This window comes from Eurosta solidaginis, chromosome 5, assembly GCF_040869045.1.
Source record: "Eurosta solidaginis isolate ZX-2024a chromosome 5, ASM4086904v1, whole genome shotgun sequence".
In the NCBI taxonomy this organism is placed as follows: domain Eukaryota; kingdom Metazoa; phylum Arthropoda; class Insecta; order Diptera; family Tephritidae; genus Eurosta; species Eurosta solidaginis.
The window spans coordinates 142233553-142247172 of NC_090323.1; the positions used below are offsets into that span (position 1 = coordinate 142233553).

General features: G+C 44.8%; 1 protein-coding gene across 1 annotated transcript in view; it reads left to right on the top strand.

The window, feature by feature from the left end:
* Positions 1–1518: 1518 nt before the first annotated feature.
* The window catches only part of LOC137252826 (cystathionine gamma-lyase-like), a 47156-nt gene continuing 35054 nt past the window's right edge, over positions 1519–13620 (top strand). The window contains exon 1 of the mRNA XM_067788917.1: positions 1519–2960. Within this exon, the coding sequence (XP_067645018.1) occupies positions 1769–2950 (1182 nt within the window). The 5' untranslated portion in view covers positions 1519–1768 and the 3' untranslated portion in view covers positions 2951–2960. The remainder of the gene's footprint in view (positions 2961–13620) is intronic.

Consider the following 13620-nt stretch of genomic DNA (forward strand, 5'->3'; position numbering starts at 1 on the left):
AAGTCTTTTACTATTTCGAAATTATGTCTGCCAACAGTAGAGTGGTTTCCAAGGGGCGTATGCGCTGACTCTGTGCTCGATGACAGCAAGTACTTCGTTTTTTCCTCATTCACCATCAAACCCATCTTTAGCGCTTCTTTTTCCAGTTTGGAGTAAGCAGAACTAACAGCGCGGGTGTTTAGGCCGATGATATCAATGTCATCAGCATATGCCAGTAATTGCACGCTGTTATAGTTCCAGTGCGGTTAAGTTCTGCAGCTAGTATAATTTTCTCCAGCATCAAATTAAAGAAATCGCACGATAGGGGGTCACCCTGTCTGAAACCTCGTTTAGTTTCGAACGGCTCGGAGAGGTCCTTCCCAGTTCTGACTGAGCTGATGGTGTTGCTCAACGTCATTTTGCACAGCCGTATAAGTTTTGCGGGGAAACCAAATTCAGACATAGCGGCATATAGGCAGCTCCTTTTCGTGCTGTCGAAGGCGGCTTTAAAGTCGACGAAGAGATGATGTGTGTCGATTCTCTTTTCACGGGTTTTTTCCAAGATTTGGCGCATTGTGAAACTCTGGTCGATGGTAGATTTACCAGGTCTGAAGCCGCACTGATAAGGTCCAATCAGCCGGTTCACGGTGGGCTTCAATCTTTCGCACAATACACTTGAAAGAAGCTTATATGGGATATTAAGAAGGCTGATTCCACGATAGATGGTGCATTTTGCAGTATCCCCCTTCTTGTGGACTGGGCAAAGAACACTTAGATTCCAACCGCCGGGCATGCTTTCGTCCGCCCATATTTTGCTAAGAAGCTGCTGCATGCGCCTTACCAACTCCTCGCCGCCGAACTTGAATAGCTCCGCAGGCAATCCATCGGGGCCCACGGCCTTGTTGTTTTTCAATCTCGTTATTGCTAATCTAACTTCGTCATAATCGGGCGGGGGACATATATTCCATCATCATCGATTGCGGGATCGGGTTCTTCATCTCTGCGCGGTGAATTGCTGCCTCCATTTAGGAGATAAAATTATTTATCTGCCCCAGGATTTTGCCTCCGGATGATAGCTATTGATTCCTACGAGCTTGAGGGTTCGGTCAAACGTGTTTCGTACGACAAACGTCCGTACGTACGACACACGTCGGTGCATACTTACAGCTTTATCTGTGATTGTTACCAGCACAAATTTAAGATAAATGCCTCGTGAGAGCGAAAAATATGAGAGCGTAAACAAATGTTTCGTATCAAGTCATCTTTGCCTTAAGAAATGAATAATAATATGTGGTCTGATTTTCTGTAGACACATTTAGAGAAAAGCTTATTTGAAACACAAATGGGCAATTCATGGCACTTCAATTTAATAACCGGTAGGAATATATAAACCTTTCTTCCATTCTTTCGCCCATTGTGAATTCACGAATTCACAATGGCCATGGGAAAAAATCAACACGTGTGTATTGTTAATCGAACTTATCATCTTTGCATCTGCATCTGATCAGTGATCTGATGGCGGAACGATACAAGGTGGCAGCATGGGACAGCTGATTATAAACTTTTTTTATTTGATTTGATCCATCAACTCCGGCGCAGTACGATTTTGACATTTGTCCATCGAACTTACAAAAATAAAGTACATGGAATTATTATTTATGTTTGTAGGTATGTCACCATGCTGCCACCTTGTATCGTTCCGTCATGAGTGATCTTATCGTAACTCCGTAATAATTCAACCAGATTTCTGATTAATGTATAAAGTTAAGGTTTAAGGTGGATATAAACAATGACGACAGGCTTTAAGAAACAACCAAAAGGGTTTGCAACGAAGGCGATTCATGCGGGTCAAAATCCGTTACAATGGTCTTCTAAATCCATTGTCCCACCTATATATTTAAGTACAACTTATAAACAAGATGGACCTGGAGAATATGAGAGTTATGATTATTCTCGAAGCGGAAATCCCACACGTACCGTTTTAGAAAAATGTTTGGCAGCTTTAGATGGGGCAGAATATGGTTTAGCTTTTGCATCTGGGCTTGGTGCTACAACCGCTATTTTTTCTTTGTTAAATGCTGGTGATCATTTGGTTGTGGGAGATGATGTTTATGGAGGAACTTCAAGATTGATAAGGCAAATTATGTCAAGGCTTGGAATTGAGCATACGTTTGTAGATGCCACTGACTTGGCGGCTGTGGGATCGGCAATTCAAGCAAATACAAAACTTGTTTGGGTGGAAAGTCCTACGAATCCATTAATGAAAGTTGTAGACATAATAAAAATAAGTCAAATTTGCAATAAAAACAAAGTCCTTTTGGCAGTTGATAACACATTTTTAACTCCATACTTTCAACGTCCACTGGAGTTAGGTGCAGATATGGTTTGCTATTCTCTAACAAAATATATGAATGGCCATTCGGATGTCGTAATGGGTGCTATAATCTTGAACTCTGAAGATTTATACAATCGATTAAAATTTTTGCAAAATTCCATGGGAATTGTACCATCGCCATTTGATTGTTATCAAGTTAATCGTGGCTTGAAAACACTACACATTCGTATGGAGTTACATCAAAAAAACTCAATAGCTGTTGCGAAGTTTTTAGAAGGACATCCATTTGTTGAGAAAGTAATGCACCCAGCATTACCATCGCATCCCCAGCACCAGATTGCTCTTAAGCAAACATATGGTTATAGTGGAGTTTTTTCCTTCTACATTAAAGGGGGCTTGGAACAATCGAAAGCATTTCTTCAAAATCTAAAAATTATTGCACTAGCTGAAAGTTTAGGTGGTTATGAAAGCTTAGCAGAACTACCGGAGGTAATGACTCATGCTTCCATACCAGAAGAAATACGAAAAAAACTGGGCATCAATGCTGCACTAATACGACTATCTATTGGGTTGGAAGATATCGACGATTTAATTCAAGATGTAGAAAATGCTTTATCAAAAGCTATGAATTTGTAAATACTCTTGTGTAAGTATGTACACACTACTATGTATATTAAGGAAAATAAAAGCACCAGATGACACACAATTTGAATTGTATCATAAGGGCAACAATAACTTTCTAACGCCCAGATGTAATAGTCTAGAACAAGGGTCGACTACTTCCCAAGGCAGTCGGTTCTATGTACCGGAGCGACTCGGGATTTTTCCCGACCAAGGACTGTCATCTCAGTGTGACCCCATTTAATTTGTTTCGTCCCTCCCACAAATTGTCATCCTCCCAGCAGCTCCTTGCAGCAGGACTGCTACATATTCTCTTACTCCGGGAAGGTATCGAACCCAATCCGGGTCCGTCTCCTGACCCCGGTCCTGAGAAATGGTTTTGCTGCATTTTCCAGAAAAGAATCTTTTTAGGACGGTCATACTCTGTTCAGTGTGTCTCGTGCAAGGGATGGTTGCATCGGACAGGTTGTTCTGGGCTTGATCCCAAAACCCGAGGTCCACGTAACTTTTATAAATCTTTTGTGGCTCCTTGCTGCTCACGCCCAAGGGCGTCCCGTAGTCTACGCCTAAGCGCCCCCACTACCTTCCAGCAGCCTCGCTGCTCACCAAGCCACAACAAGTACCCGCTGCTGCTCGCGCCGCACGGCGCCAACAACTCAAACAGCTGATACCACTCATAACTACTACCTTCGTAGTATAGCTGGTAGCAATGCTGAGCATCAGCCCCTGCCCCCGTCTTCTTCTCCCCCCCCCCCCCCCCCCCCCTCTTTTCTGGCAGCAATCGTGCAGGTCAGGGAAACAGACTCTTAGTCCCTACCCCCGTTTACACCGTCTGCCAGCACAGAATATTTGTTTCGTCCCTCCCACAAATTGTCATCCTCCCAGCAGCTCCTTGCAGCAGGACTGCTACATATTCTCTTACTCCGGGAAGGTATCGAACCCAATCCGGGTCCGTCTCCTGACCCCGGTCCTGAGAAATGGTTTTGCTGCATTTGCCAGAAAAGAATCTTTTTAGGACGGTCATACTCTGTTCAGTGTATCTCGTGCAAGGGATGGTTGCATCGGACAGGTTGTTCTGGGCTTGATCCCAAAACCCGAGGTCCACGTAACTTTTATAAATCTTTTGTGGCTCCTTGCTGCTCACGCCCAAGGGCGTCCCGTAGTCTACGCCTAAGCGCCCCCCACTACCTTCCAGCAGCCTCGCTGCTCAGCAAGCCACAACAAGTACCCGCTGCTGCTCGCGCCGCACGGCGCCAACAACTCAAACAGCTGATACCACTCATAACTACTACCTTCGTAGTATAGCTGGTTGTTGTTGTTGTAGCAATAGCTGGTAGCAATGCTGAGCATCAGCCCCTGCCCCCGTCTTCTTCTCCCCCCCCCCCCCTCTTTTCTGGCAGCAATCGTGCAGGTCAGGGAAACAGACTCTTAGTCCCTACCCCCGTTTGCACCGTCTGCCAGCACAGAATATATAGGTTTGCGACATCCGCTCAATGCAGCTCCTGCCTTGGGTGGTGCCACTTTCCTAGATGTTCTGGTCTCCGCGACGGTAACTCCTCGACGGGTTTCATCGCGCCATGTTGCCAGGTCGCAAACCCAAATCATCCGGGTACCCCAATGCTTGCCCAAGGGCGCCCAGTCCCAAGGCCACAACAGCAATTGCGTCCTGGCCTTCCACAACCTAGGCGTAGTCACCCGTCACCCCTAGAGTAGCGGCGTCACCCCTCATGCACTTCAGAATTCTGCAGTTAAACTGTAATGGACTAACTGGGAAGATTACGGAGATAGTCGATTTCATGAAGCGGCACAACATCCGCATTGCTGCGATTCAAGAGACTAAACTCACAGCAAGATCTGCATTGCAGACCTGCTCTGGGTATAATGTCCACAGGAAAGACCCCGAGAGCGGAAATGGAGGCGGCCTCGCGTTTATTATACACCACTCTGTGCAATATTATATATTTGATCCTGGCATCGACCGCAGGGACAATGTCTTAGAACGTCAAGGCCTATCTGTTCGGTCAGGCGATGCAAATCTAGAAATCATCAACATCTACATCCATCCTGTCACCTGTTGCCCCAGTGGATACCGCCCTAATATCGAGGCCTTACTCACTGGCAACAAACGCATTATCTTAGGCGATTTCAATGCCCATCACGACCTATGGCATTCAAACTTGCGGGCGGACAGTAGGGGTGAGATGTTGGCGGATCAAATAGAAGAAACGACGTTCTGCACAATAAACGGAGACGCCCCCACACGTATGGTAGGAAGCTGTCATAGCTCGCCAGATATCTCAATCGTGAGCGCAGAACCCGTAAACTGCGTCAACTGGCAGCCGATGGTAACATTGGCATCCGACCACCTGCCCATACTTATTTCGTTCGAGCGTACCGCTGACTTCATCGTCACCGAAAAACGAACTTTCATAAACTTCAAAAAAGGAAAGTGGGAAGAATATAAATCTGCAACAGACAGCAGCTTTGCTGCCCTCCCTATCCCGTCTGATGCCCGCCAAGGGGAGCGTGCCTTCCGTAAGGTCATTGAATCCGCCTCGGCACATTTCATTCCCGCCGGGAGAATTCCCGAAATCCGGGCCCACTTCCCGGCGGAGGCCGCGAGCTTAGCGAGGGAACGCGACCTTATAAGACAGCTTGATCCAGGCGACCCCCAAATAAGGGATATAAACCAACGCATCAGATTGCTTGTGGACGAACACAAGCGGGCGAAATGGGAAGAGCACCTAAGAGGTTGTAACCTCTCTACCGGTGTAGGTAAACTTTGGTCCACCGTAAAGTCCCTATCGAATCCGACTAAGCACAAAGACAAAGTTTCCATCGCCTTTGGCGATAAGGTGCTGTCGGATGCGAAAAAATGCGCGAGCGCTTTCTGCCGACAATATATAATGCATCCTACGGTTGACAAAGATAGACGGAGAGCCAATAGACACGCACATAAACACAAATTCAGCGCGTCACCAATCACCATCACCGCTAGAGAGGTTGAGGACGCCATTGGTCGCGCTAAACCATCCAAAGCAGTGGGCCCAGACGGCATAGCCATAAAAAAAAAAAAAAAATGTAAGGCGCGATAACCTCCGAAGAGATCTAAGGCCGAGCTTCTCTTCCAATTTGCGTCGTGCTCCTCTTGATTTTTCCCTACAAATTGGCCGGACGGGACCTACATGTTTTATGCCGACTCCGAACGGCATCTGCAATGCAGATGAGTTTTCACTGAGAGCTTTTCATGGCAGAAATACAATCGGAGCGCTTGCCAGACACTGCCGAGGGGCGACCCCGCTTAGAAAAATTTTCTTCTAATTGAAAAATCTTATTTCTAAAATTTTGATGTTGCTTTGCCCGGGAGTTGAACCCAGGGCATACGGTGTGATAGGCGGAGCACGCTACCATCACACCACGGTGGCCGCCGATGCCACCGCCATAGCCATGCCGATGCTTAAAAACCTAGGGAAAGAGGGTTTCAAATATTTAGCGCATGTCTTCAACCTGTCTCTTTCCACCTTTGTCATACCCGAGAAATGGAAAATGGCCAAGGTGGTCCCGCTACTAAAGCCGGGGAAACCAGCTAACATAGGTGAGTCATATCGTCCGATATCTCTCCTATCGCCAGTGGCAAAGACGCTTGAAGCCATTTTGCTCCCTTATTTCCAAGCACATTTGCAGCTAGCCTCTCATCAGCATGGCTTCAGAAAACTCCATAGCACTACCTCCGCGCTAAATGTCATTGGCACCCAGATAAATTGCGGTTTGAATCAATAACCCCACCATAGAACAGTACTCGTAGCGCTAGACCCATCAAAAGCCCTTGATACGGTCAACCATGGCTCGTTACTGCAAGACGTGGAAGGGTCTACCCTTCCCCCATGTCTTAAAAGGTGGACCGCAAATTATCTGGGTGGTCGGCAGGCATCGGTGCAATTCAGAAACGAAACATCAAAACCAAGGAGAATTAAACAAGGGGTGCCACAGGGTGGTGTCCTATCCCCACTTTTGTTTAATTTCTACATATCCAAGCTACCTTCACCACCGGAAGGAGTCACAATCGTTTCCTACGCCGATGACTGCACAATAATGGCCACAGGCCCAGGCCAGGGATCGATGAGCTATGCAATAAAATAAACGGCTATCTCCCTGATCTCTCCAGTTTTTTCGCCTCGCGAAACCTGGCACTGTCACCGACTAAATCTTCCGCGACCTTATTTACAACATGGACGCCCCAAATGTCGACCATATTGAACATTCACGTCGATGGCACTACGCTACCGACTGTCCTACACTCCAAAATCTTGGGTGTGACGTTTGATCAGGATCTACATTTTGGTGCGCACGCAACCGCAATTGTTCCGAGAATTCAGAGCCGTAATAAAATCCTCAAATCCCTTGCTGGCAGTACCTGGGGAAAAGATAAAGAAACGCTCATGACCACATACAAAGCAATTAGCCAGCAGATTACGTGCTACGCGTCACCCATATGGTCGGCAAGCCTAAAACCTACCCACTGGAAGAAACTACAGGCCTGCCAAAATACTGCTCTCAGAATCGCCACGGGCTGTCTTCTTATGTCCCCAGAACACCATCTGCATAATGAGGCGAGAATACTCCCCATCAGGGAGAGAAATGAGATGCTGACCAAACAGTTTCTGTTGAATACCCAGAAACCTGGACATCCCAACAGACATCTGATTGACGAACCAGCACCGCCTAGGGGCCTAAGGAGTAATCTCCGTAAGCATTTTGAGGAAATACGGCACCTGAGAACCCAGCCGTATGAAGCGAAAAAACACAAGCAGGTCCTTGGTGAACTCCATAGACAGGCGTCGGACCTTTATGTCGGGAATTGCCCGTTGAATCCAGTACTTGAAGAAAAATATCCAGAACTCGCGGAAGAGGAACGCATACTCCCCAGGGAAACGCGTGTCACTCTTGCTCAACTTCGTTCTGGATACTGTAACAGGTTAAACTCTTACCTATCCAGAATCTACCCCGACATACAAAATGTATGCCCCGCTTGCAATGTGTCCCCACATGACACCAACCATCTCTTTAATTGTAATGTGGAACCAACGCCTCTAACACCCCTTTCCTTATGGTCCACCCCTGTTGAAACGGCAAGTTTCCTTGGACTCCCGTTAGAGGATATTGATGACAATTTGTGATCGGTCGCGGCTATTAGGTGGGGCGAGCATTGCTACAACAACAACAACTAATATGCGTCCAAAAATATCGGGAGAAGTGTCAAGCGACGCGTGTTGATCAGTATTGTAACGTATTTTTGGGAGTTCCTGATAATTATACACCTTCTGCTAACGTTCGAATCGCTCAACTGTTGAGTAGTACTTTACAATTATACTTCACAACTAATACCGTGTTTAAATCAAACTGATTAGCTATTCCTCAGCTTGCCCTGCTTTTATACCCTCTGTTGCCTCGTTTTTGCTGTTGTTGTAGGGACAAGGACACTCCCCGAAGGCCTTGGGGTGATGGTTCTTTGCCGGATGCAGTTCCGGTAACAAGCACCATAAAGGTGCTAACCCGACCATCTTGGGAACGATTTGGTATAACCATATGCTAGACCATACCTAGATCCATCAGGAGCTCGGGGTCGCCGGAGCCTCGGCTACTAATGAAACAGGATTCGCCACGGGAAGGTGAGGTTGACAATTGGGTTGTAGAAGCTAATTATTGCGCTGGCAACCCCTTGAGAGGGTTGCGCTACCCAACCCCTTGAATCAATTTGGTATTTTGGTCGGCTCTTACGACAAGCATGCCTACCGTGTGTATATTCTAAGCCCCCTAACCCGCTGGGTCCTATTGCCTCGTTCGCATATTTCTCCTAAGGTCAAGACTTTTCACGAACATGGAACAGTTTTATCGCATACTTGGGTGAAAAAATATGCATTAAATGTGGCGGAAATCACTTGGGAAAGGACTGTAAATCAGAAGTTTTGAAATGTATGAATTGTGTAAATGCAAACTGTAGGTTACATTTAAAATTGGATTATAACCATAGTGTTTTCAGCAGTAAATGTCCTGTATACAAAAGAAAAATAAGTATTAAGAGAGGAGCAGTTATGTATGAAAGCATGTAGCAACCCAAGCAAAAAGACACTGAATTTGATAAGCGTTTAATAGTTTTAAATGTTAATGGTCTGATTGCGAAAAAAGAATTGGTGTCGGTATTACTTTTTGAAAGCCGGCTAATCATTGCAATAATTGTTGAATCACACGTAACAGATGTTGATGCGGATACGCTGGTAGATGTTAAGGGATATTCTAGTATTAGATGCGATTCAGATTCTGTACACACTGGAGGAATAGTAATATATGTAAATGAAGATTTTTCGTATGAGGTCTTAAAAACCCAAAGCAATCCGAAAAGATGGTGGATTTTGGCCATTAAGTTATTTTTTAAGGCAGCCGAGATATGTAGGTACATTTGCTGGTGTTTATAAATCCCCAAGTTATAGTAAAGGTGAATTTATTGATGAGTTCTCTTTGAGCATGGAATAGTTGTTAGATGGTAGTCGAAAAGATTGTATTATATGATATTTTAATATTGATTGGATGAAGGAAGATGATTGTTACACCAGAAGGTTGAAGTCCTGTGTTGTGGGAATAGGTATGAAACAAATTGTATCAAATGCTACTAGGGTGACCAGAGACAGTGAAACTCTTATTGATTGGGTCATAACTGGTAATAGGTATATTGGATGCAAAGTATTGCAAACGCCGAGGATTTCGGATCATTTTATACTAGAAAAACAAACGAAGTTTCTGATGAAAGGGAAAATAGATTACCAGGTAGTGTCTTTTGTAGTCCAGAATAAGTTGAGAAATGTAGAGTACCCAAGTAACGATTGTGGAACTAAATATGAAGTGTTAAAGCAAATAATTACTGAAAGTATACAGCAAGGAAGGAGACCAGATATGTGGGTTAAAAGTAATAGGTTTCTCCTGTTAAAGGAAACCGGTTATGGGCATTCTGAAGCGTGGGATCAATACAAGCAGAATAGAATAGAAATAAGTTTATTAATATTTGGAGGAATGCAAAGAAAAAATACTACGAAGATAGCTTTGATAAACTGAAGAAAGATCCCAAAAAGCTTTGGAATCATTTCAAAACTTTATATAAAGCTGAGTCTAAACAAATTAATAGTGTTATAATTCAGAATGAACAGGTGTTTGATTCAGTTGAAATAGCAAATAGGTTAAATCAGTTTTTTGTCTATAGTGTAGAGGAAATAGTGGACAAAGTTTCCAATGAAAATATTGCTGAATTGGAAATGAGAGCCGGTAATGTTTCACTAAGTGAGTAGCCAGAAGTAGATAAAGAAGCTGTTGAAAAAATTATAAAAAAATTGAAAAATAGGAAAGGTCCTGATGGCCTCAGTTGTGAAGCGATTAAAAACTTGTGGGAAGTGGTGGGTGATGAAGTGACTAGTATTGTCCAACAGTCACTTGCACAAAAGAATATGCCTAAAACCTTAAAAACGTCAGTAATTGTGTCAATCGCTAAAATCAAGGGGAGTGTGAATTGTAATGATCTCAGGCCACTTAATACCCTTCCTGTGATAGAAAAGGTGATTGAAACTGTGGTGCATGAAACATTACTAAAGTACATATCAGAAAATATATTACTTACAAAGCACCAGTCAGGCTTTAGAGAGAACTTAGAGCTATTGATAGAGGTGAAGGCGTTTTAGCAGTTTTTCTGGACTACTTTCTGAAACAATAAATAGAAATTTGTTGCTGAAAAAATTAAGGGATATGTACAACATCACTGGATTTGTTTGAGTGGTTAGAAGACTACTTAAGTGAAAGATTTCAAACTGAGATTTAACAATAGAGTTTCCAATGAGTAAGACATGGTGTCCCCCGAGGAAGTAAATTAGGACCATTGTTGTTTGTACTATATATAAACGATTTGCCAAATGTATTACATCATTGTGAAGTACATATTGTAACGAATTTACTGTAATTCCTCTTATTTGCAACCTTCTACTAACGTTCGTATCGCTAAACTGTTGAATAAATGACTCCAATATTCAATAATGCAAAATGGCCTTTATTTAAGTACTTCACAATAACACTGATACTTCACAACCAATAGCTTGCTTAAATCAAACTGATTGTCGTGCCTCCACTATCGCTGCTTTTATACTGTGCGGTTTCCTCGTTGACATATTTCTAGGCGCTTCTATTTCCAGACTTTGCTAGTTAGTTATCAGCTATCAAATTACTCAGCTGTAACTACAGATGCACGATCTTATAGCTTCTCTCATTGCATACTTTCGGGATTATCTCTTCGTAGAGCTTGCGCTTGATGGATTGGCTTCGCATAATCAGTATCGTTCGCATGTTTCACAACAGTAGTGCGCCCCTGCTTGAAACTACCCTCGCATTCTTTCTGGGAAATTCGTTCCTTCGTTTTTGTGCGTCCATGGTTTTGTCAATGCCAGTGTTTCTCTCGCAACTTTTGCCCTTGACTTTCGTGGTCTTTGTCGAGTTGTTGTTGTTGTTGTAGCAATGCTCGCCCCACCTAATAGCCGCGACCGATCACAAATTGTCATCAATATCCTCTAACGGGACTCCAAGGAAACTTGCCGTTTCAACAGGGGTGAACCATAAGGAAATGGGTGTTAGAGGCGTTGGTTCCACATTACAATTAAAGAGATGGTTGGTGTCATGTGGGGACACATTGCAAGCGGGGCATACATTTTGTATGTCGGGGTTGATTCTGGATAGGCAAGAGTTTAACCTGTTACAGTATCCAGAACGAAGTTGAGCAAGAGTGACACGCGTTTCCCTGGGGAGTATGCGTTCCTCTTCCGTGAGTTCTGGATATTTTTCTTCAAGTACTGGATTCACCGGGCAATTCCCGACATAAAGGTCCGACGCCTTTTTATGGAGTTCACCAAGGACCTGCTTGTGTTTTTTCGCTTCATACGGCTGGGTTCTCAGGTGCCGTATTTCCTCAAAATGCTTACGGAGATGACTCCTTAGGCCCCTAGGCGGTGCTGGTTCGTCAATCAGATGTCTGTTGGGATGCCCAGGTTTCTGGGTATTCAACAGAAACTGTTTGGTCAGCATCTCATTTCTCTCCCTGATGGGGAGTATTCTCGCCTCATTATGCAGATGGTGTTCTGGGGACATAAAAAGACAGCCCGTGGCGATTCTGAGAGCAGTATTTTGGCAGGCCTGTAGTCTCTTCCAGTGGGTAGTTTTTAGGCTTGGCGACCATATGGGTGACGCGTAGCACGTAATCGGCTGGCTAATTGCTTTGTATGTGGTCATGAGCGTTTCTTTATCTTTTCCCCAGGTACTGCCAGCAAGGGATTTTAGGATTTTTTTACGGCTCTGAATTCTCGGAACAATTGCGGTTGCGTGCGCACCAAAATGTAGATCCTGATCAAACGTCACACCCAAGATTTTAGGGTGTAGTAGGACAGTCGGTAGCGTAGTGCCATCGGCGTGGATGTTCAATATGGTCGACATTTGGGGCGTCCATGTTGTAAATAAGGTCGCGGAAGATTTAGTCGGTGACAATGCCAGGTTTCGCGAGGCGAAAAAACTGGAGAGATCAGGGAGATAGCCGTTTATTTTATTGCATAGCTCATCGATCTCTGGGCCTGGGCCTGTGGCCATTATTGTGCAGTCATCGGCGTAGGAAACGATTGTGACTCCTTCCGGTGGTGAAGGTAGCTTAGATATGTAGAAATTAAACAAAAGTGGGGATAGGACACCACCCTGTGGCACCCCTTGTTTAATTCTCCCTAGTTTTGATGTTTCGTTTCTGAATTGCACCGATGCCTGCCGACCACCCAGATAATTTGCGGTCCACCTTTTAAGACATGGGGGAAGGGTAGACCCTTCCAGGTCTTGCAGTAATGAGCCATGGTTGACCGTATCAAAGGCTTTTGATAGGTCTAGCGCTACGAGTACTGTTCTATGGTGGGGGTATTGATTCAAACCGCAATTTATCTGGGTGCTAATGACATTTAGCGCGGAGGTAGTGCTATGGAGTTTTCTGAAGCCATGCTGATGAGGGGCTAGCTGCAAATGTGCATGGAAATAAGGGAGCAAAATGGCTTCAAGCGTCTTTGCCACTGGCGATAGGAGAGATATCGGACGATATGACTCACCTACGTTAGCTGGTTTCCCAGGCTTTAGTAGCGGGACCACCTTGGCCATTTTCCATTTCTCGGGTATGGCAAAGGTGGAGAGAGACAGGTTGAAGACATGGCGTCCTCAACCTCTCTAGCGGTGATGGTGATTGGTGACGCGCTGAATTTGTGTTTATGTGCGTTTCTATTGGCTCTCCGTCTATCTTTGTCGACCGTAGGATGCATTATATATTGTCGGCAGAAAGCACTCGCGCATTTTTTCGCATCCGACAGCACCTTATCGCCAAAGGCGATGGAAACTTTGTCTTTGTGCTTAGTCGGATTCGATAGGGACTTTACGGTGGACCAAAGTTTGCCTACACCGGTAGAGAGGTTACAACCTCTTAGGTGCTCTTCCCATTTCGCCCGCTTGTGTTCGTCCACAAGCAATGATGCGCTGGTTTATATCCTTTATTTGGGGGTTGCCTGGATCAAGCTGTCTTATAAGGTCGCGTTCCCTCGCCAAGCTCGCGGCCTCCGCCGGGAAGTGGGGCCGGATTT